Source organism: Acomys minous (assembly GCF_964271855.1).
Source record: "Acomys minous genome assembly, chromosome: 16".
In the NCBI taxonomy this organism is placed as follows: Eukaryota; Metazoa; Chordata; class Mammalia; order Rodentia; family Muridae; genus Acomys; species Acomys minous.
The window spans coordinates 85,662,769-85,687,097 of record NC_140498.1 but is presented as its reverse complement, the minus strand read 5'-3'; the positions used below and the strand labels follow the sequence as shown (position 1 = coordinate 85,687,097).

The following is a 24,329-nucleotide window of genomic DNA, read 5'->3' as shown; positions in this document are numbered from 1 at the left end:
TCTAGGAGGAGCTTCCGGTGACTTCGCTGCGCTTCCAATGTCCACCCTTTACTGGTCCTCGTGCTCGTAAATTGTCTAGGGTATTTTGGCCCTCAGGAGGACCCGTAGCCACAGTCTCCGCAGGCGTCCGTAGCCGGGAAACCCGGCGTCCAGAGCATCCGCCTGAGGTCCGCGATGTCGGGTGAGGAAGCCCGGCACAGGGCAGAGTCCCCCGAGGCCCGTGCGGCCGCGGTCAGCGACATTCAGGAGCTGATGCGACGCAAGGAAGAGATCGAGGCGCAGATTAAGGCTAATTATGACGTCCTGGAGAGCGTGAGTGTGGTTAGGGCTCCGGGCAGAGAGGACGGGGTGGCCTTGCTGGGGAGGCTGCGGGGTTCCTGGCTAGCACTCTGCTGAGTGCCAGGCGCGGTTTAAGCCTTTTCCATTCATTAACCCTTGCTAACCTCTTTATTTTCATTTTCTGAAGCACTAACTTTGCGTTGTTGTTGTTTGTTATTATTATTATTATTATTATTATTATTATTATTATTATTATTATTATTATTTTGGTTTTGCTTCTTTAACGCAGCCCAATTTATTATTATTATTATTATTATTTTGGTTTTGCTTCTTTAACGCAGCCCAAGCTGGCCTCGAACTCGTGGTCCTCGTGCCAGCCTTCCGTGTGCAGGAGGAATTCCAGGCCCTGTGCCACCATGACGGGCCCGAAGCATTAGTTAAACTGCCTCACAAGGATAGAATATTTGCTGAGGCGTAGTGTTAGTCGCCACTGTCGCCTTCTGTAGGTAACCTGGTTTGGTGAGCTGCTCGTTAGGACTTAATAAACGCCATCTGTGAGAATTAACTGGCCTTCTTGTTGAAATACAGGTTGTGGCTAGGAGAGGCATCTTCACCCAGTTCCAGCCCTTGGAAGGTGGAGCCTGGAGTATCAGCGGTTCAGGGTTATTTTTTTGGCTACATAGCTGTGGCAACCTGTGGCTATGGTAGACTCTATCTCAAAAAAACCAAAAGTAAAAATAAAATGCTTATTCTAATTGGGGTGAGGGAACAGACTTTGCATTTCAAAGAAACTTCCGCTGCGTTCCTAAGAACTGGTTTGAGCGACAGACGGTAAAGCGAATTATTCTTACTGTAAAGGGGAAACTGAGGCCCAGCATGGAGCAAATGCTTGCCAAATTGGGAGGTGGCAGGCGCTAGTGGCTCAGGTTCTGTGATCTGTCTACCTCCAAAGCAGACATATTTTTCTTAAAACCAGAAGTCAGTGTGTAGAGGAAGGGAGGCTAAATCAATGTCAGATAGGCTGGGTGCAGTGACTTGTAGTTGATGGTTGTAAGATCATGTAGAGGTGGGGCTGGAGACGTGGCTCAGAGGTTAAGAGCACTGTCTTGCTCCTCCAGAGGTCCTGAGTTCAACTCCCAGCAACCACATGGTGGCTCACAACCATCTATAACATGATCTGATGCCCTCTTCTGGTATGCAGGTAAAACATTGTATATATAGGGGGCTGGAGAGATGGCTCAGAGGTTAAGAGCACTGACTGTTCTGTTCTTCCAAAGGTCCTGAGTTCAATTCCCAGCAACCACATGGTGGCTCACAACCATCTATAATATGATCTAATGCCCTCTTCTGGCCTTCAAACACTGTATACATAATAAATAAAACCTTTAAAAAAAATAAGTAAAAAAAAATTGTATATATAATAATAAATCTTTTAAAAAAATCATGTAGAGGTACCACATGCCAGGGACCGTTTTATTAAGTGCTGATCATACCCCTGAAAGGTGCTCTCTTGTGTGTGGGCTGTATCAGGAAGCTGTCACAACTACACTGTTTAAGTTGGTGCGGGCCCCTGAAGCTCGAAGAGTCAAAGTCGGGTGCTGGAGAGATGGCTCAGTGGTTAAGAGCACTGGCCCCACACTCATGAGAACTGGAGTTTGAATCCAGCACCTACTGTGTCACAATCCATGTGTCCCACAAGCACTTGTAACCCCGCAGCTTGTGGATACATTTAAACAGACACAGTAACACACGTCTCTTTAAAAAAAAAACAAACCATCTATATGGCTTAAAACAGATAAAAAGCAATTTTTGTTTTTCTGAGACAGGTTTATCTCTGTGTAGCTCTGGCTGTCCTGGAACTTGATCTGTAGACCAAGCTGGCCTTAAACTCAGAGACCCGCCAGCATCTGCCTCCCAGGTGCTAGGATTAAAAGCATGCGTCACGGCCGGGCGTGGTGGCGCACGCCTTTAATCCCAGCACTCGGGAGGCAGAGGCAGGTGGATCACTGTGAGTTCGAGGCCAGCCTGGTCTACAAAGTGAGTCCAGGATAGCCAAGGCTACACAGAGAAACCCTGACTCGAAAAACAAACAAACAAACAAACAAACAAAAAAGCATGCGTCACCATTGCCCAGCAAAAAGCATTTTCTTAAGCTGAAGTTACATGCCTGCTTCCGGTAGAATCCAATATCATGTACTGTAACTCTGTTGGTATTGGCCTACTATTTACTATTTAGCTGGGTGTGGTGATACGCACCTGCCATCTCAGCACTTAGGACGCAGAGGCATGGGGATGGCCACACGTTCAGGGCCAGTCTGTCCAACCCAGACAGTTCCAGGACTATATAGTGAAATGCAAAAACCCTGTCTGAAGAAAACAGTGGTCAGGGAGGGAGGACATGCTGGGGATGGAGCTCAGTCTGTAAAGTGCATCCCTCACAGACCTGAGACCTGAGTTCAGTCCCTAGCACTCAGTACAGTGGTTCATGTGTGTAGTCCCAGCTGCACAGGCGGGGACAGGAAGATTCATTCCCAGGGCTTCTGGCCAGCCAGTCTATCCTGATTGATGAGCTGGAGGCCAGTGAGACCCCTGTCTCAGAGGAGGTAGACGCTGTTCCTGAGGATGACACCTGTACCCGCCCTCCTTATCCTCTGACCTGCATATGCATAGCATGCAAACACACACACACACACACACACACACACACACACACACATACACACACGTACCTGCATACATGTACATGCACACAAACACATGCATTAAAAACCAAATAAAAGCAGGGCACAGTGCCACATGCCTTTAATCCCAGCACTCGGAAGGCAGAGGCAAACACTGTGAGTTTGAGGCCAGCCTGGTCTACATAGTGACTCCAGGACAGCCAAGGCTACACAGAGAAACCCTGTCTGGGAAAATAAAGAGAGGAGAATGTATAATCCCATTGCACATGGAATGTGAGGCTGTTTTCTCTTACATACAAAGTAATAGTATATGTTAATTGCCTTTGGCTAATTTGCTTCTTTAAACATAAAAGTCTGCTCTGATTTTTTCTTTTTTTTCGAGACAGGGTTTCTCTGTGTAGCCTTGGCCATCCTGGACTCACTTTGTAGACCAGGCTGGCCTCGAACTCACAGCGATCCGCCTGCCTCTGCCTCCCGAGTGCTGGGATTAAAGGTGTGTGCCACCACGCCCGGCTGATTTTTTTTTTTAAGGGACAGGTTTTGAGTTGGGCAATGGTGTCTCACACCTTTAATCCCAGTCCAATACTCAGGAGGCAGAGGCCGGCAGTTCAGGGCCAGCCTGGTCTACAGAGTGCATTCTAGGACAGCCAGGGCTACTCTGAGAAACTCTGTCTCAAAAAAACAAAACCAAATAAAACAAAACAACCCAAAAACAAAAACAAAAAAATGAAAAACAAACAGATAGACGAGAAGACAGGCTCTGAGGATGCAGCCTGGACTACATAGTGAGACCCTGCCAGAAGAAAAAAAAAAAAAAAGGAAAAAAATTATGAAAGGAAAATGATAAATTAGGTATTGTATTTAAAAGCTCTCATTTCAAGCTGGATGGTGGTGGCGCACACCTTTAATCCCAGCATTTGGGATTAAGAGGCAGGCGGATCATTGTGAGTTCGAGGCCAGCCTGGTCTACAAAGCGAGTCCAGGATAGCCAAGGCTACACAGAGAAACTGTCGTGAAAAAACAAAACAAAACAAAACAAAACAAAAAACCCTCCAAAAAAACCAACCAACCAACCAACCAAAACCTCCCCCCCAAAACATAGGGTTACATATAACCCAGAAAATCCATTTTTTGTGTGATAATTATTATTGTTGCAAATATATATTCACCTCAAATTTGCATACATTGTCTAAAGTAGCCAAGAAATGGGAAAGAACACAAATATTCTTCAGCTAACAGATAAAATAGTCTACCCGTGCAGTGAGATATTTACAGTAAAAAAGAACAGTGAGTTAAATCATACTATAACTAGTAGTTCATGCTAACACTGATAAAGAAGTTATAACACACCATGTACCACATGTGTTCTTTCTCATCTTGCTATGTACTTGTGGCTAGCTGCCAGTACTTGCTAAATAACCCAGGCTAGCCTGGAACTAACACTTATTTCTCTCTCTCTCTCTCTCTCTCTCTCTCTCTCTCTCTCTCTCTCTCTCCACGGTTTTTCTGTGTAGCCTTGGCTGTTGGCTGTCCTAGAACTCACACTATAAACCATAACCTTGAATTCTTTTTTTTTTTTTTTTTTTTTTTTTTTGGTTTTTTGAGACAGGGTTTCTCTGTGTAGCCTTGGCTGTCCTGGACTCACTTTGTAGACCAGGCTAGCCTTGAACTCACAGCGACCCACCTGCCTCTGCCTCCCGAGTGCTGGGATTAAAGGCGTGCGCCACCACGGCCGGCAGCCTTGAACCCTTGTCAGTCCTGTGTCAGCCTCCCGAGTGCTGGGCACCACTATACATAGCTTCTGTATTTGGCACATATCTGGCTAAAAATTTAAGCTGGCCTTGTATTGACTCTGTATTTCAGGCTGGCCTCAAATTGTAATTTTTCTGTCTTGGCCTGGCAAATGTTGGGATTATAAGTATGTCAGTGTGCCTGGTGTTGCATGGTTTCCTGTGTATGGAATGTCCCCTGAAGGCCTGCATGTTAAAAGTTTGGTGCCCATGGTGATGCTCTTGAGACACGGTGGGACCGGTCAGAGGTAGAGCTCTGCAGGTCATTGGAGGCGAGCCCTTGCTTACGTCAGGCACTGGAGGCACGCTCCTGCTGGGGTGGCTACTGGGGGTCATGGAGGAGTGCAGGGGCAGTGGAGCTGCAGGCTCCTTCTTCTTCTTTTCTTTTTTTGTTCCCAGGATCATGATGGAAGCTGCTTCCTTCACCATGTGCTTCTACAGTGATGTTCTGCCCCTCCACAGAACTAAAAACAAAGTCTCCAAAATTACATATATACAAGCCTGCAGACAGACAGACAGACAGACAGTGATGTGTCTGTCTAGTTCTGTACTGAGACTTCCCAATTATGAGCTCCAATAACCTCTTGTCTCTCTGTTCATTATAATACTCAGACATATTCTTAAGAGTTTTTAGAACACCTCCAGGATAGGTAGCTTTGGGGTTTGTTTGTTTTGAGTTTTGTTTTTTGCTTGTTTGTTTGGTTTTGGTTTTTTGAGACAGGGTTTCTCTGTGTAGCCTTGACTGTCCTGAACTCCCTCTGTAGACCAAGCTGGCCTTGAACTCACAGAGATCCTCCTGCCTCTGCCTCCCGAGTGCTGGGATTACAGGTGTGCACTACAAACCTAGTTCAGGATAGGTAGCTTTGTATGTAGTCATTTAACGGTTGCCAGAGGTTTATAGGAAAGACGGAAGTGTGTTCATCTAGGTCCAAGGTAGGTCAGTCGATCTCTGGATATCTGCCATACCCTCTTTCTTTAAGAAAAAACTTTGTTGGTTTTTCGAGACAGGGTTTCTCTGTGTAGCCCTGGCTGTCCTGAACTTGCTCTGTAGACCAGGCTGGCCTCAAACTCACAGCTTGCCTCTGCCTCCCCAGTGCTGGGATTAAAGGTGTGCGCCACATTTCCCGGCTAAGAAAAAACATTTATTTTTGAGACAAGGTCTTGGTATGCAGTCAGGTGGGTTTTAAATTCCTTATACTCCTGCCTCAGCATCCTGAATGCTGGGATTGTAGGTGCGGGCCTGTCCAGGCTTTCTTTTTCTTAGGTGTTGTTGATGCAAATGCACTGGAGCTAAATGTGCTGGTGGGTGACTAACTCTTGAGCACATTACAGAGCCCTGAGTTGTATACTTTCTCAGTGGCTCAGTCTGTTGCATTACAGCTGTGTTAAACGAAGGATCCCAGAGTTAGCATGGAACCCAGGCTAGCCCCAAATCTGAGTATTCTCCTTGACTGTTGGGTAACTGACACACTCCTCTTGTTTCGACTTTTCTTGAGATCCTTGGCTTGACCACATCACAAAGTCACGTCAGGTTCTGGGGAGTAGGATGTGGACATATTTGGGGGCCGGTTTCAGTCCACCATACCACACACGTGCTTGGCTCTCCGCTGAGCCCTCTGCCGTCAGGTGTGTCCTGTACCCACTGTGCAGCCAAGCAAGCTGAGGTTTGGGATGTGTCTTGGACAGAGATGCCCAGCTTGCGTAAGGCAGAACTGGGATTGAGATCAAAGCCTGGGCGACTGGAGAGCTCCTGCCTGCTCCCCACCCCCCAGGGCCACACACTCCATCCCTTTTGTACTTTGTCTGCTGATTTTTGTAGGAAACTGAAGAAAAAACTTGAAGTGTGGTGGCTCAGACCTGTAATCCCAGGATTTGGAAGGCTGAGGCAGGAGGGTTGCCGTGAGTGCAAGGTCAGCCCGAGCTCCAGTGTGAGAACTGGCCTCAAATGAGCAGTTGCTAAGGCCGGCCCGAGCAGAGGTACTTCCAGTTCTAGTGACCCAGGAGGCTGAGGCAGGAGGATTGGTTGGTCCAGTTCTTGCAATGTTCAGCAATGTTCAGATTCAGAACCTGCTAATGGGTATCAAGTGCAAAAGTTCCCCCAGCCCTTTCCTTGGCGGCACCCAGTGCCGTCCAGTGACGCGAAGAATCTTGGTGTGCCTCTTCTGGCTTGTTATTAGGAGAGTCAACCGCTGGCCACAGCTGGGTGCTCCAGCTTACCCCCTCCAGCTTCAGGCAGCCTTGATGTCAAGGCTTCAGCTGTCGGGAGGAGGAGCTGGAGGGTCAGGTCAGGGATGGGCCGAGGGAGAGTGTCCCAAGGCTCTCTGAGTGTTTTGTTGTTGCTTTAATTAGTTGGCTTTGGAGAGAAGATCTCATGTATCCAAGGCTAATCTTGAACTCACTGTGTAACAAGGATGACCTCGAACCTCTCCTCCTGCTGCCGCCACTGCGTGCATCACCACACCTGGCTTCTGCAGTGCTGGGGATGAGTGCAAGGTTGTGTGCACACTAGGCAAGCACTCTACCAACAGCTACATCCTATATCCCCAGCCCTACTTATCACATTTTTTTTTATGCTGCAGAGAATAAAATCTACAGTCTTGTATATGCTAATCAAGTGCTCCACCGCTGACCTACAGTCTGTTCTCGTGCATTGCTTGCATTATTTTTTTTTTTTTTAATTTTTTGGTTTTTCGAGACAGGGTCTCTCTGTGTTAGCCTGGGCTGTCCTGGACTCACTTTGTAGACCAGGCTGGCCTCGAACTCACAGCGATCCGCCACCTCTGCCTCCCGAGTGCTGGGATTACAGGTGTGCGCCGCCACGCCCGGCCTGTTGCATTATTTTTTAAAGACTTCACTTTATTAATGTCTGTGTACTGTGTGTGTGTTGGAGGGTGGGCTTTGGTGCACAGAGTGCATGTAGAGGTCAGAGGACAACCTTGTGGAGTCTCTGCTCCTTTTCCACTTTCATGTGGGTCCTAGGAATTGAACTCAGGTTGTGGATCTTGGCGGCATCTTTATTCACTGATCCATCTCTGTGGCTTCACTATTAAAAATTACTTTAGGAAATAGTGCCCACTGCAGAGGGTAGCTGCAAAGATACAGGTGAAGAGCCTGGCGTGTGCTGAAGAGATCACTAGATAGATAGCCTATGTCACTTTTGTCATGAGCAAGAAGGAAAGGGGTCTAGGGAATTGCATCTTGATGTTCTTCCCATGAGATTTTTAACCACATGTCTTTCTTCCAGCAAAAAGGAATTGGGATGAACGAGCCACTGGTGGACTGTGAGGGCTATCCCCGGGCAGATGTGGACTTGTACCAGGTCCGAACAGCAAGACACAACATCATCTGTGAGTGACCATCGCCGGGGCTCTGTCTTAGCTGTGGTGGTGGGGACTGAGACACAGGGGAATGACAGGTGTGGGGCATTACAAAGCTTTCTGCTTTGACAGAATTATCTCGTCCCTGTTTTGGACCTGAGGACCAAGGAGTAAGGTAGTCTACAGAATTCCATGTTGGTGGCTTTAGTTTTCTGTTTTAAATACTTTGCTTCAAAGCTGGGAGTGGTGGCTCGCTCACACCTTCAATCTCAGCATTCAAGAGCCAGAGGTAGAGCCAGGCGTGGTGGTGCACGCCTGTAATCCCAGCACTCGGGAGGCAGAGGCAGATTGCTGTGAGTTCGAGGCCAGCCCTGGTCTACAAAGTGAGTCTAGGACAGCCAAGGCTACACAGAGAAACCCTGTCTCATAAAACTAAAAAAAAAAAAAAAAAAAAAAAGAGTTAGAGGTAGATGGATCTCTGTGAGGTTGAGTCCAGCCTGGTCTCCAGATTGAGTTCCAGGACGGTCAGCTGTAGAAAGAGCCTGTGTAAACCAAAACCAAAACCAAAAAAAGCCCTTGGCTTCAAGCTGGGCATGGTAGCACACATCTATAATGGTCAGGGCTTTGAGGCCAGTCTGGGCTGCATAAGAAAGTAAAAAACAAGGACCCAAAACTGTACCTCATTATGGGAATTTCATTGAATTAACAGCGGAATGCCAAACCAGTGTCGCTCAGCAGCCCCATGAGTCCATGAAGTAGGTTCAGCTCGTCGAGGTAATGATGTAGCTGCCTTTGCGGACAGAAAAGACCTGGCCTGGCTCTCAGCAGGGACCCTGGATGTATGTAGTACAGCGTCAGCAAAAGCCAGGCTCTGCCTCGGCCTTCAGGGTCTCAGTGTCCCACCCTCAGTTCACTGTCCTGGGGCATCTTCTTCTCACAGCACACAGCCTGCCAAGAAGGCTGGGCAAACCTGTTGGCTGTAGGCCATCACTCTCCTAAAGGAATCTTACATGTGTTAGTTTGTTTTAATGAAGTAGCTGGCAGAGCATGGCACTCGGAGAGGACAGTAGGTCTGTGTTTCTGCCATGACAAGCTGCAGACATGTGTTTTCTCTGACAGTTTGGAGGTGAGAAGGCCAGATGGTGTTACTGACAAAATCAAGGTTTCATCAGGGCTGGCCCAGGACAGGGGCTGGAGGGAGGTGTATCATTTGTCTTTGCAGAGGCCTCCTGTGTCTCCTGGCTCTTGGCCATCCTCTGTCTTTAGAAGTAGTGATCTTATCTTTCCAGCCTTTGGTTCTGTTATCGACTCTTCCTCTTGCCCTCAGCCTCCCTCTTTCACCTGTCAAAGCCCTGTGATGACGTCGGGCCCTCCTGGAAAGTCCAGGCTGGCCCATCCTCTCAGGATCCTTAATTATACCTGCCCTGCAGAGTCTGTTGTGTTGGGAGGTCACGTATGCACCAGCCTCAGCCTCAGGGGTTCTTTACTTAGCCCTGGTAGATAACCAGCCCTCCATCCCAGTTACACTAGGAGATCATTCACCCAAGGTTTACATTGGTGATTTCCTTTGAGGATGCCCCAAGCCTGGCTTCATCTGCAGAGCGCATTAGTAATGAGGCTGCTTCTGTAAGTAGGAAGTAGAGTAAGATGCAGGGTCCCGCAGGGCCGCGTAACACCTCAGTGTGACGGCAGAGCACCTCAGAGCATCCTCTTTCCCTGAATAGTCTTCCTTAGAGTGGTTCAGTTTTACATTACAACAGCCACGGGCGCTGGAGTAGGAAAGCCATGCGACAGCTGAGTGTGAGAGAACTTCTGGGCTCTACTCCCAACTCTCTAACCCCAGGGATGTGGTCCTCTCACTCCTGCAGTAGCAGCACCTGGGAAGTTGGAGGACTGTGGACTTCAGGGTCCAGCACCATTCTTTTCTCACTAATTTGAAATGCAGTGGTATTCCTTTCTCTCTCTCTCTCTTTTTTTTGGGGGGGGGTTTGTTTGTTTTTGTTTTTTTGTTTTTTATTTTTCAAGACAGGGTTTCCCTGTGTAGCCTTGGCTGTCCTGGACTCACTTTGTAGACCAGACTGGCTTCAAACTCAACAGCGATCCGCCTACCTCTGCCTCCCGAGCGCTGGGATTAAAGGCGTGCGCCACCACGCCCTGTGCCTTTCTCTCTTTTTTTATTTATTCACTTTACGTCTGGAATACATCCCCCTCCTTCTCTCCTCCTGGTCTCACTCTCCCACCCTCTTCCCGCTTTCTCCCTCCCTTCTCCTCAGAAAAGGGGATCCTCAGCGCCCCCATACCAACCTGCCCGAGCATATCAGGGGCAGCAGGACTGAGCCCATCCTCTTCCACTGAGGCCAGACAAGGCAGCCCAGCTAGGGGCTAGTGATCTAAAAGCAGGCTACAGGGTCTGTGTCAGAGACAGCCCCCTCTCGACTTGCTAGAGAGCCACATGAAGACCAAGCTGCCCGTCAGGTACATGTGTGTCGGGGGCCTAGGTTCAGCCCATGCCTGCTGTGTGCTTGGTGCTTCAGTCTCTGTAAGCCCCTGTGAAATGCAGCAGTATTAAATACTGTGTGTATGTGAGTGAGTGAGTGCGTGTGTGTTGCTGAGTATGGAACCTAGGGCTTCATGCTAAGTACTTACTGTACCACTGAGCTACAGCCCAGGTTCCAGCATAGGTTCCTCAGTTACGCTTGGCCTGTATCTACTCTCTGTGTGACTTTATATCTTCCTTTTTTTTCTTTTAATTAAGTTTTTCGAGATTGTTTTCTCTGTGTAGCTTTGGCCCTCCTGGACTTGCTTTGTAGACCAGGCTAGCCTCAAACTCAGACATCTGCCTGCCTCTGCCTCCCAAGTACTGGGATTAATGGCATGTGCCACCAAGCCTGGCAATTTTATATCTTCTTAATGACTTTATTATGTGTTAAGAATATGGTTCAACAATTCTCCCTTACTAATGTTCTTTTGAAAAACTATTTCTACAGGTTTAATGCTTTGTTTTGTTTTTCGAGACAGAATTTCTCTGTGTAGCCTTGGCTGTCCTGGATTCACGTTGTAGACCAGGCTGGCCTCGAACTCACAGCGATCCACCAGCCTCTGCCTCCCAAGTGCTGGGATTAAAGGCGTGTGCCACCACGCCCAGCTCGGACTTTTCTTTTTTTAAGATTTATTTATTTATTTAATGTATATGAGTGCTCTAATTTCATGGCCACCACAAGAGGGAATCAGATTCCATTACCAATGGTTGTGAGCCACCATGTGGTTGCTGGGAATTGAGCTCAGGACCCCTGGAAGAGCAGCCAGTGCTCTTAACCTCTGAGCTGTCTCTCCAGCCCCTCACTTTTCTTAAGAACGGTCCTAGGCTTACATTGAAATTGGGAAGATAACACAGAGAGGTCTCATATACTGTGTGCTCCATCTCCCCTAGGTACCAGGATGTAGGGGACGGGCTACATGGCCAATGTTCAGCCATCTTGTCAGAGCCTAGTTTCCTGTTTCTCCAGCAGTCTGCCATTCACCAGAAACCAACTGACCTTGTCGTAGGTCGGCAGTTAGACACCTGTTGTGGTTTATTGTGGGGGCTGGTCGTTCTAGACCCCCGAGCTACTCCTTTTCCGGTGAGACTACTGATAAGATCAGATTAAGGGCCAGCTACCTGTGAGCAGCAGTTCCTGGAGCTTTTTCTTTACTAACCAGATCCTTCACGACTTTCCTGGAATTTCTCTCCTGCAATTAGCAGCTGTAAAGGTAGATACCTACCTGCTGGAGCATTCCAGAGTTAGGTATCCATAGCAACCCTTGCTTACGCAAATACCCATGCCTCTGTGCCTATATAAACTCTGTGAAAATTTTCAATAAATGGGGTTTGATCAGAATGCAGACTTGCCTCCTTCTTCTTGTCTAGTGTTCTGTCCCTATACAGGAAAATTCTCCTCCCGAGCGTTAGTCGAACCCTGGTGGACCGGGGCACCAGCAAGTGTTAGCATGGCACATTTGCGACAGCTTAAACTTGGTTTGAAAGGAATTGCAGCAGAAGCCTTTACCTTTTGAATTCTGATATGGATTTGTAGTGTATTAGCAGCCAGCCACTCCCCCTCCCCCCTACAGCAGTGTGCTGAATATGGGTAATGCAGGCATTTCTGGACGCTCTGGGGTTCCTCGTGGGCTTTACCATTTGGGGTGGTTTTTCTAGTCACAGTGACCTTATGTAACATTGACTCTGCTTTAAACCTTCCTGGCCTGGTGTCTGGTTCCCCCCCACCCTCATCTGCTTCTGTGAGCTGAGTACCCAAGTCCTGTAATGCCTGAGGGCCTCACCTTTGCTCCACAGTGACAGGAATGTCAAACCAAACAGCCCACAGCCAAAGGCTCCTGCAGAGTTGGAGAGTCTGTGACCTATGGGTTTTATGTGGGGTTGGCAAACGGGGTGACTGTAGCAGGCTGCCTTGGAGACTACAGCTGTGTGACTGACCTGGGTTGAAATAGGAGTGGGATCCAGAGTTGTAGGGAAATCATTTTTAGGTTTAAAAAGGACATAAGATGCGAGCTGCTTTTAGGACTGGCCTCCAGACAGGACCCGTTGGGCTAGCGTGGTGGTTCATTGTTTTATTTTAACTTTTATTTATGTGTGTAGGTGTTTTGCCTGCATATGACATTATGGCTGGTGTCTGCAACAAGAAGGCATTAGATCACCTATGACTAGAGTAACAGAAGGTTGTGAGCCCCGATGTGGGTGCTGGGAATCGAACCTGGGTCCTTTGGAAGAGAAGCCATTGCTCTTAGCTGCTATCCATCTCTCTAGCCCCTGGTTCAACATTATGAGTTAGCTTTTAGCATTGAAAAATTAAAGGCCGTTCTCTCCTCAAAGCCCTTAGTTTCTAGCCTTTCTAGGAAAATCAAAGATTTGGCAGCACAAGCCAGGCACGGTGGCACATGTCTGTAATCCCAGCACTTGGGAGGCAGAGGCAGGCGGATCTGTGAGTTTGAGGCTAGCCTGGTCTATAGAGCCAGTCCAGGACAGCCAGGGCTACACAGAGAAACCCTGTCTTGAAAACCAAAAGAGAGAGAGCGAGACAGACAGATTTGGCAGCACTAGATGGGTTGGCAGGAGCCTCATAGCAGCGGCCTGTCCTACACGGAGCATTCCCACACGTGAGTCCCTAGGCTCTGTGTCATTTTTACCCTGTACAAGAATTTAAGAGAGAGAGAGAAAAAGAATGTAAGAGAAACAAATTGTTTTTGAGACAGGACCCTAGGCAAGCCTTAAAGAAAATGTGTGGCTGAGCATGGCCTTGACCTTTGGTCCTTCTGCTTCCTCCTTCCGAGTGCTGGAATTACATCACCATGCCTGTTTTATGCAGGGCTGGGAATCAAACCCCCGGTCTCATGGGTACTCAGCAAACACTACCAGTGGGGCTACATCCCCAACCCCAGTGAATCCTTTCAGGAGCCATCTGCCTGACTCTTGGTTTTTGTTTTGTTTTCCTTGAGACAGGGTCTTCTGTACCCTACACTGGCCTCCTGGTCCTCCTCACCTTTCAGGTCTCAGCAGGGCTGTGCTGCCTTTGAGGGGCCTTCCTGTCCCGTATTATCCGGTCATCAGATGTGATTGTAGTCACCTGTCCTGTAGCCTTCCTCTCTAGCCAGCTTGCTAACGAGGCGGGCCCTGTGTCTGGCTCACAGGTTTGTCTGTTCCTTGGACTCTGGCTTTGTGTCGGGCAGCTAACAAGTATTCATTAAATATTCTCGTATGGCTGGGCGCGGTGGCGCACACCTTTAATCCCAGCACTTGGGAGGCAGAGGCAGGTGGATCTTTGGGAGTTTGTGCCTAGCCTGGTCTACAAAGTGAGTCCAGAACAGCTAAGGCTACACAGAGAAACCCTGTCTCGGAAAAAAAAATCTTGTGTGTTAGGCACAGTTTGGCTGCTGTGACAAAATGGCCCGTAAGTGAAGCTTAAGAAGGAAGGGTTTGCTTTGGTTCCCGGTCGGAGGGTGAGTCATCCTGGTGGAGAAGGCCAGTGGCCGGAGCCCTGGGCGGTGGGGATAGCCTGCTGCAGCCGGCGGCAGAGGCCCTGTCTCGTGGAGGGTGCTGCCCGTGCTCAGGGGATGGTCCTCCCTCCTCAGTTACACTTGTCTGGAAATGGTCTCAAGTGCACTTCCAGAGCCTTGTCTCGGAAGTTCACAAGCTACGCCATGGGCATGAGTGAGTTCAGGTGTGTCCTGTCCTCGTCTGCCCTGGGCCTGAGCTGGCTGCCCTTGCCCTGACTGGGCGTTCTCCTCCCAGGTCTGCAGAACGATCACAAGGCAGTGATGAAGCAGGTGGAGGAGGCCCTGCACCAGCTACACGCGCGGGACAAGGAGAAGCAGGCCCGGGACATGGCTGAAGCCCAAGAAGAGGCCGTGAGCCGCAGGCTGGGCTCCAGCAGCCCCGTCCTACCTCAGGCCTTCGCCAAAGTGAACAGCATCAGCCCTGGCTCCCCAGCCAGTATTGCGGTAATCTTGCCTGCTCCCCTAAACCCACTCCTCGGAGTGCGGGCAGCAGAGGCTTGCCAGGAGCCAAACCCACCCTCTCTTTCTGTGTCTCTGAGTTCCTTTCTGTTCCTTTAACATATGCTGGTCAGAGTTTGGCGTACATGGGTCACCCGCTGGACTAAGGGACAGACCTGTTGAGGGACAACTGGGACACAGTGTAGAAGGTGATGCGTGACCCAAAGAGGGAAGGAGATGCTCTTCTTGGAACCATTTTCCCTGGACACTGAAGGGGGAGGGAAAAAAAAAGACAAGAGCTTGAAATGAGTTCTGCCTTGAGAGAGATTCTAAGCAGATATCTCAGCAGCGTTACTGTGATGGCTTCATGTGCCATGGCTCACTAGAGGATGCAGGGAAGCCAGCCACAGAGCTGTGCATCCAGCACCACAGCCAGTGTTAGGATATTTCCATCGGACCTCACAAGAAGCTGTAAGGTCCCAGACGAGCCTCTGGGACTTTGTCTGGACAGACCCGCCTGTTGTGTGTGAGGGCCGTTTCACATGAAGGCAGTCATGTGATATGTGCTCTTCTGCTCAGTGCTGTGCTCAGGGTTTACTCAGGGCTTAGTCAGCTGTCAAGGCTTCAGTACAGCCTGTGGCTGAGTGATGCCCCATTGTGTGATAGGCGTGTCTTATTTGTTCTTTGTCAGTTAATGGGTATTTGGATCTCTTCTACTCTGGGGCTGTTGTAAATAATGCTGCTGTGGACAGTCATGTGGACAGCATTCCAGGTGAACCCTGCGGCCACTCTCCGGGTAGTTATGCTCTTCTCCCTATTTGACCCACGAGGAAAAGCCACACAAACTTGAAGCAGTCTGAGCCAGGACACACAGCTCCTACAGGTCATCCTGTGGCCATTAAACCCCAAGACTGGGGCCTGGAGAGAGGGCTCAGTGGTTTAGAGCACTGGCTGCTCTTCCAGAGGACCCAGGCTCCATTCCCAGCACCCACATGGAGGCTCACAACCATCTGTAACTGTAGTACTAGGGGATCCCTCTTCTGGCCTCCAGGGGCACCTGGCATACAAGTGGTATAGAGACATACAAGCAGGCAAAACACCAATACACATTAAATAATAATAATAATAATAATAATAATAATAATAATAATAATAATAAAGCTAAAAAACCAAACTTAAAAAAAGAAAAGATCACAATGTTACTGGATGTGGCAGCATACATTCATATACCCAGCTACCCAGGCAGCGGAGGCAGGACTGTCACAAATTTGGTTAACTTAGCAAAATCCTATTTTGAAATAAAAAATGAAATATGACTGAGAATACAGTTCTTTGGTAGAGCTCTTGCCTATGTTGGATTACCTAGTGCTGCAAACAATTTTTAAAAGCAAAATAAGTCACAAGATGGCAGGCCGCACATGTGCTCTGCTTAGTCACAGCTGGATCCGCAGCCCCTGGCGTCCAACTGCAGTCAGCTTGTGGTAGGTGTTTGCCAAACAGACCAGCAAGTAGATAGATGTCTGAAATAAAAGGACCACGCTGATTCGGGCTGGCCTTGGGCCTGCGGCTGCTCTTTAGAAACTTCTAGAGCAAATGTTTGTCTTGTAAAAAAAATAATAATAGGCCTAGACTAGCCTTCCTCTTCTGCACTTGAACCTCCAAAACTCCAGAAAGCAACTGGAGCTCCTTACGTGTTTCTCAAGGCCGCATCGGGCACACCTGGACAGCGTATGCTAGCTGTGCCCTAGAAGGAACCTCCAGGATGAGGTGGCCCGCTCACTCACTGACCCTTCCTGCAGAGGAGTGGACTCGACAGCCTTGATGTCTTTGCTCTGAGCCTGCCGTTCCTTCCTTGTGGGAACTAAACTCTTGACCTTGCCACCGAATTGTGAAGTGAGCAGTGAAAATACCAGAAATTCGTTCAACCTCTTGTTGGTTTTTCACTTTCTCCTGTCTTTCAGGGCCTGCAAGTAGATGATGAAATTGTGGAGTTTGGCTCTGTGAACACCCAGAACTTCCAGTCTCTGCAGAACGTCGGCAGCGTGGTCCAGCATAGTGAGGGGGTAAGTTAGGGTGTCCTGGCATCTGGGTGCCTCACAAACCACAGAGGCATGCTGCTCACAGTTGGGGGTACCACAGCTTCAGAGTCTGGTCCATAGATGGCACAGCATGCACAATGATGGACCGCTAATTCCAATACCAGGGCTCCAACCCCACAAACGACCCCTCTAAAATCCAGACTCCTCCTCCCTCACACCAGGGTCAGCCTTGCCGTGAGAGAGCTTTCCAGAAAGAAGCAAATGTACAGCCCTTAGCACTGGGATTCTGTCTGGGATTTTTCAGCCCAGAAAGTGTTCGTGGGGTCCTCGCTGATGATCTTGCTGGTCCTCGGAGGAGTGTGTGCTGCATCCCTCTAACTGGGATGCTTTTCCTCCCAGTGCTGTCTTGTCTTTACACGGCTGTGTCCCCAGAGTGGCCATTTCCTGTCACCTGGTCTAAATCTCTCTTCTGTGTTCAGTGCCTGTTTCCAGTACTCTTCTAGAAGATCTCTTCACTTGGGCATGTGCTCTGTTCCCCCACAGCTGTTATTGGGGTACAGTTGTCCATCACTGCCTTCTCAAGACCTTGTGATGTTTCTGTGTGGACCTGTGTGTGCCTCTCTGGTGGGACCCGTAAAGAAGGGTTGCGGGCTTGGAGAGAGCCGCTGGAGACTGCCCCTTCCTCCACGGCACTGGAACTGCAGGCGTGCTCCACCATGCCTGCTGTTATGTAGTGCTGAGCCATTGCCCACATGTTGTGATAACTCTGTGTAGTCACATCACAGTAAACACACAGAGCCGTGGACCCCAAGGTGACTCAGTCACTGATTGGTGCTCTGTCCTTAAATCTGTATTTTGCAGAATGTCACTGAACTACACCCACAGTCCAGGTTTTTTCCTCTTCAGGCAGCATCTCACTGCATATTTTATGTTGGCCTCAAGCATGACATGCAGATTAGTTAGCTGCCCTTGAACTCAAAGACATGCTCCTGCCTCTGCCTCCCAAGTACTAAGATTAAAGGTGTGCACCACTATAGCCAACACTACACCCAGCCTCAGTACTGCCTTCTGTGCTTGGTTCCTTGCACTCAGGAGAACACATTAATAGAACACGTTGGGTGGCATGTCTGTTCATGTGTGTCATAGACTGCTTATCCACTTAAGAGTGAGGGACACTTACGGTGTTTCCTGGTTTGGGTGATGATTGACAGTAGTTACTGGTTTTAATTTGCATTTTTCTAGCTAAATGTAGTTTTGACCTTTTTTTGTTTTTAATGTTTTGCGTGCATTCATGTAATGCATACCACAGGCATTTCCAGTACCCACTGAGGTCAGAAGAGGGCATTGGATCCGCTGGGACTGGAATTAGAGTTGTGAGCTGCCATGTGGGTGCTGGGAATGGCGCAGCCAGTGCTCTTTTTTTTTTTTTCCCTGAGACAGGGTTTCTCTGTGTAGCCTTGGCTGTCCTAGACTCACTTTGTAGACCAGGCTGGCCTTCAACTCACAGCAATCCACCTGCTTCTGCCTCCACCTGCTTCTGCCTCCTGAGTGCTGGGTTTAAGGCATGCATCACCACACCTGGTGTGCCAGTGCTTTTTTTGTTTTGTTTTGTTTTGTTTTTGTTTTTCAAGACAGAGTTTCTCTGTGTAGCCTTGGCTGTCCTGGACTTGCTTTGTAGACCAGGCTGGCCTCGAACTCACAGTAATCCACCTGCCTCTGCCTCCCAAGTGCTGAGATTAAAGACGTGCGCCACCACGCCCGGCCCCCCAGTGCTCTTAACCACTGAACCAAGCAGCCCTCCATCCCAGGGCTCAGCTTCTTTGCTAGGACTAAAAATCCTCCTTTTAGATGCTTTTTTTTTTCCAAAAGAATATTTTGGGGGAATTCCGATATGTTAAATGTTTTAAAGCCACGCTGCCATGGCTGGTTTGAAAGCCGCACGCCTGGCCTCACCCCTGACCCCCTGGCCCTGCCTGAGAGTCACGAGTCTGGGTTCTCCTCATCTCTTCTGGGATTTAAACAAAACCCCAACTGTGGCTGAGCTGCTAACATTTTGGTAGTTCCCAGTTTTATGAAGATTACGCTCGTAAAGAGCAAACTCCTGCACCAGCTTTCCTCCCAGAAGTGCAGTGTTTGAATCAAACACGTATATTTTCAAGGAAAAGTAATCTTTTTTTGGCTTTCGAGACAGGGTTTCTCTGTCTATCCTTACCTGTCCTGGCCTCGTTTTGTGCACCAGGCTGGCCTCAAATTCAAAGAGATCCACCAGCTTCTGCTTCCTTGAGTGCTGGGATTACAGGCATGCACCACTGCGCCCAGCTAGGAAAGGAAAAATAATCTTTTTTGTTTGTTTTTGTTTTTGAGACAGGGTTTTTCTGTGTAGCCTTGGCTGTCCTAGACTCACTTTATGGATCAGGCTGCCTCAAACTCAGAGATCCGCCTGCCTCTGCCTCCTGAGTCCTGGGATCAAGCGTGTGTGCCACCATGCCCGGCTGGAAAAGTAATCCTTTTTTTTTTTTTTAAGATTTATATTTATTTATTATTATGTATACAGTGTTTTACCTGCATGTACACCTGTAGGCCAGAAGAGGGCATCAGATCACATGACAGATGATTGTGAACCACTGTGTGGTTGCTGGGAATTGAACTCAGGACCTTTGGAAGAGCAGGTGGCACTCTTAACCACTGCGCCATCTCTCCATCCCCTGGAAAAGTAATCTTAATTCAAGAAATTACTGTCTTGAGGGGTATGCTGTTCAGTGGGAGATCTCTTTTCAAGTGCAAAGTCCTAATGATCTGCAAAACTGTTCTTGTTGTTTTGTTTTTGAGACAGGGTTTCTCTGTGTAGTCCTGACTGTCCTGGAGCTTACTATGTAGAACAGGCTGGCCTGGAACTAAGAGAGATCCAATTAACCACTGCTGTTAGCATTTTTTTTTTAAGCTATTTTATTTTTGTTCTTAAACCTCTACCTTTCAACCCTTATTCATTTCAGCCTCCCCCCAACACTAATAAGGAGAAAAAGAAGGTTAAAGGGGAAAGGGGACATAGACCTCTTTAGACTACTTCCTGCTGACTAGGGACGTCAAGTTCCTTGGGGCAAGTTCAGTCTTTACCATCAGCAGATCTCCAACTTCTTGTCAAACTGCAACAACAGCAATCAGGAGCAGCAGGTGGGGATCAGCACCTTCTTTTTCAGAGTGTCCCACCCACCTCATTTCTCCTTTGGGCTCTGGCATTTATACCCTCTCAAGAGTCCCCAGAATTGTAAATGTAAACTGTCAGCAGCTGGCAAAGATCAGGTTCCTGCCAGTGCACGAGGCAAATTATAATCACCTTCTGTGAAGCAGCCTCTTATTCCACACGTGGGATTAAAACAGAAATATATAGACATACATAACTGGGATTTTTTTTTTTGTTTCCCCCCACCCCCCACCCCAGACAGTTTCTCTGTGTTGCCTCTTTGTAACTCACAGAGATCCGCCTACCTCTGCCTCCCAAGTGCTGGGATTAAAGGTGGGCATCACCACGCCAGTGATAACTAGGTGTTTTGTTTTGTTTTGTTTTCCAGAGCTGAAGACCGAACCCAGGGCCTTGCACTTGCTAGGCAAACGCTCTACCACTGAGCTAAATCCCCAACCCCCTATAACTGAGTTTTTTAAAGAAACCAAAACTCACTACATTTTGCCTCCTGAGTGTTGGGATTAAAGGTGTGTTCTATCACACCCAGCACACTTTTTTGTGTGTTTTGTATAACATATGTATATAGACACACATATGTTCATGTATATTTTACATATGCATCTATATGCACACAGCCTTTATTATAAAAACATTGCATAATTAGTTCATCCATAGGAATGCAATAAATTCTCCATTATAGCATGGGCATTGAAAACTAATACAAAGTGAAAGAGACTGAACACAAGGCCATATGATTCCTTGGTGAAATTGTCTAACAAGTAGATGCAGAAAGATAGAAAGGGTTTGCTTGCTGGTGCTCTAGGGATGAGGATGGAGACTGGCTGCTGACAGTCTTAGGATGAGGCAAACATTCTGCAGTTAGATAGTGGTGATGACTCTGCGTACAGGAAACCTACTGAGCCTTGTTCATTATATGCAAATTATATCTTAGTGATAAGAATAATGCATATTTATCTTACACACAAAATCACTCTGCAAAAGTGTTCAAAGAGAATCAGAGTCCCATATCTCTCCTGCCCTAAGCACGTCTCATTTCTGCTCACTTCTGGATTGGGGGCTGAGGTCCAGCAGGGTACGAAACAAAGAGGGGGTCCTTGCTTTGGGTGCTTATTGTGGTGCAGGGGGTGGGGGCGCAGACATTAATTCAGTAATTTCAGGCATGCAGTTTCACACCCTGACAAGTGTTATGGAGGGAAGCAGTGGGGGCCTGATTTAGTTTGGGGTTGAAAGAGTGTCCCTAAGGACTGACCCTTGGTGTGTATGGCAGTTGATCCAGTGGGGTGGCCACCAGAGAGAGCATTTGGCTGGTTTGCAGGCCTTGGAGGCAGAAGGAGCAAAGCAGCCAGAGGGTGTAGGGAGGAGCTCAGAACCAGGAGAACGGGGAGAAGGGAGCAGGTGGGGCTGGGAGGGGACCTGGTCCAAGTCACTCAAGGCCAGTCTTAAGAGTCCCTCACAAAAATCACCTTCTCTTCCTGGGGAGCAGCAGAGAGCTGCTGTACCCTCCCAAGCTATGGAGCGTTTACCTTAAGAGATCTCACTGGTGCTCTAGAGAGAGCCGCAGGTTTGGAGCTCAGTTTCCAGCGTCTGGGTCTATGTCCTAATAGGGTCCCAAATAGGAACCAGATGGTCAGATACCTGAACTGTTCTTTTACCTCCCACCATTTTGAAATTTTTCATGGTCCCCAACTGGGGGCCCAAAGCTCTGTCAATTTCAGAGTCATCAGAAAGCGTTATTTCGCCATTTTACTCGAGTCTGTTTTGTGTCCTAAGAATGTTGAGGCTGGAATGGCCTTGTTTGCCTTTCAGAAGCCGCTGAATGTGACAGTGATCCGCAGAGGGGAGAAACACCAGCTCAGGCTGACTCCAGCACGCTGGGCAGGAAAAGGACTGCTGGGGTAATGAGACTGCCTGCTTCCTTCCCTCCCTCCCTCCCTCCCTCCCTCCCTCCCTCCCTCCCTCCCTTCCTCCTTTCCTTCTTTCCTTCCTTCCTGTGTTCCTTCCTTGACACCATAGTATTGATGGAGTGTTCTTAGAGAGAAGGCTGGGGAACGCTGGCAGGTCCATTAATGGATGGCAGTTTCCAGAGTGTGGAATTAAATGCTTTTATGAATGAGGCTGCAGGCAAGAGGCCATGAGTCCTTGGGTCATCTAGGAGACTCTGGTCTCTTGTTAATGGGGCATTGTCTTTAAGGGAAAGAAAAGTGGCCTGTGAGTTGGCTCGGCAAGTAAAGGTGCTTTCTGCCAAACCCTGTGACCTGCGCTAGGTCCTAGTGTCCACATGGTGGGACCAGAGAGCTGGCTGTTGTTCATGGCACACACACATTCAGTCTCTCTGGCTTCCCTTGCCAGTCTCCCAGGCTGGAGCCAGCAGGCTTGAGCCATGTCTCTGTTTTCTTTTACAGCTGCAACATTATTCCTGTCCAGAGATGACTGTGCCCAGGCACCTGCAGGAAGGCTCTTCAGGCAGGCCCTGCCCGTGGGCCTGGGAGGGATTTCCTCGTTCTCTTTGCTCCCTGATGTGTAAGGACCTGAAGAGAGTGGGTGAAACCTGATCGACAAAGTGGAAGAGATGCGTGCTGCTGGTGTAATCTCTCTGCATTGAGGCATTATTAAAAATGTGATTTGTGCCTAGCTACGTCTTGTGCAAATTAGGCCATGGCCCTGTCCGGGAATTCTCTAAATTATGAGCCAGTGAGTGGGAATGGCTGGCAGGCAATGATGTGATGACGTCATTTTCTTTTTTTGAGCCAGGGTCTCAGTGTACTTCTGGCTATCTTGGAACTCACTGTGTAGAGCAGTCTGGCCTTGAGCTGACAGAGAGCCTCCTGCCTCTGCCTCAGGAGCGATGAGATTAGGGACATTCACTACCATGCCTGGCTAGATTTTAAGGAATATTTGTTATACATATATACTTTTTATTTTTTTTTTGAAAAATTTATACATGCATATAATATATTTCTATCATTAACTCCCACCTCCAGTTCCTCCCAAAACCCCCCTCATGTCCACTTCCCAGCTTCGTGTCCCCCCACCTTAAATAAATAACCTATTCAGTGCAGTTCATGCTGCCCATATACCATGACTGTGGGGGTTCACTGGAGGACTGTGGTCAGCCTTCCAGAGACCACACCCCAACAGCCACAGGGACTTGGGTGTTCTCCTTTCTTTGAAGCAGGGTCTCGTGTAGCCAAGGCTAATTTTGAACTTCTCGCCCTTCTCCCTCTAACTTCCAAAGGCAGCATCACCTTCTGTCTAGGTGTTTTCCCTTTTGGTGGGGAGGGGCTTAGAGACAGCATCTCATGGGTTCAGAGTGGCCTGGAGCTCAGTGTATCCCGTACTGGCCGTAAACTTGGCGTCTTCTTGCCTCAGTCTCCTAGCATTGCAGTGTGTCACCAAGCCTGGCTCCTTGTATACACTTCCTCTTTTTAAATAAACCAGTGTTGTGGTGGTGACTGTGACCATTGTGCCCTCCCACCTGGATTCCTCAGGAGCCTCAAACCAAGCGCAGAGGAATGGGATAGAAGGTTGGGCAAAGCACAGAAGTTCCAGGCTGAAGTCAAGTTGATTCTTGTGCTGGAAGCTGAAACGTGGACCTCATACTCTAGGCCAGTGTTCCACCGTGGGGCTGCTCACCCTCCAGCCCCTCCAGTCAGCAGCTGATGCTACCTTCCTGCGCTGAAGCCATGCTACCCTGCGCAGAGAAGGTGCTAGAGTTTGATGCATCCTCCAAAGTTGGGTCTGTATAGCCACCATGGCTCCATTAAAACATCAGCGAAGGCTGGGTCGTGGTATACACCTTTAATCCCAGCACTTGGGAGGCAGAGGCAGGTGGATCTCTGAGTTCTGGGCTAGCCTGGTCTACAGAGCAAGTTCTAGGATAGCTAGAGCTACACAGAGAAACCCTGTTTTTTAAAAAAAATTTGGCCTCACAGACTACCCAGTGTGAAGTTGACTTCCTCTTCAGTACTGGAAAGCAGCAAGCTTCCTCCCTTCTGTAATAAAAGCCCCTGCAGATAGCTCCTGACTTGGCTTTTATAACTGAGCTTCCTGACCATGCCCTGGCATCAGCAGCTTGGGCAGTTAACATGTGCTTGGTGGTGTGGAGGTGAACATGTTTATGGATGCTGCTTTTACTGTCTGTCTCGTGATTGTAAAATGGGTGTGAGTGACTCCACCTTTCTCCATGTGCCCCAGTTATGGCCCCAGTTGCCACCAGTTTCTGTTACGAAAGTCTGGCACTTTCTGAAGGAAGCTTGTGGCCTTGGATTTGCTCGGAGTGGAGGCAGGTTCCCGCTTTCTCTGATGACAGTCAGTATTGGCGTGTGCTTCCTGCCTTGAATCCTCACACTCGGCTTGAAGGCCTCCCCGAACTGCTTCAGCCAAACAGCCTCGTCATGTATTCCGCTCTTGTAGCCAGACTTGCTGTGTTTACCAGTGTTTGCTATTTAAATTGTAGGTTATAATTCCAAGTGTTTCCCAGCCTCGTTGTAAGCCCCACACTGCAATAAACACAGCTTGCACCGTTCAGTTCA

General features: G+C 48.5%; 1 protein-coding gene across 1 annotated transcript; it reads left to right on the top strand.

Annotated features, from left to right (window-relative positions):
- On the top strand, positions 1–24,329 carry PSMD9 (proteasome 26S subunit, non-ATPase 9). The gene is made up of 6 exons (XM_084762743.1): positions 1–312; positions 7,995–8,097; positions 14,354–14,562; positions 16,518–16,619; positions 21,604–21,692; positions 22,200–24,329. Exons 1-6 carry the CDS (start codon positions 175–177, stop codon positions 22,225–22,227), a joined length of 669 nt encoding a protein of 222 aa, XP_084618869.1. The 5' UTR covers positions 1–174; the 3' UTR covers positions 22,228–24,329.

Excerpts from the sequence above, each read along its gene's own strand:
- PSMD9 (XM_084762743.1), top strand. The coding sequence starts at position 175 with ATGTCGGGTGAGGAAGCCCGGCACAGGGCAGAGTCCCCCGAGGCCCGT. Across the intron at positions 313-7,994 it reads ATTATGACGTCCTGGAGAGC|CAAAAAGGAATTGGGATGAA; the intron begins GTGAGTGTGGTT and ends TCTTTCTTCCAG. Across the intron at positions 8,098-14,353 it reads AGCAAGACACAACATCATCT|GTCTGCAGAACGATCACAAG; the intron begins GTGAGTGACCAT and ends TTCTCCTCCCAG.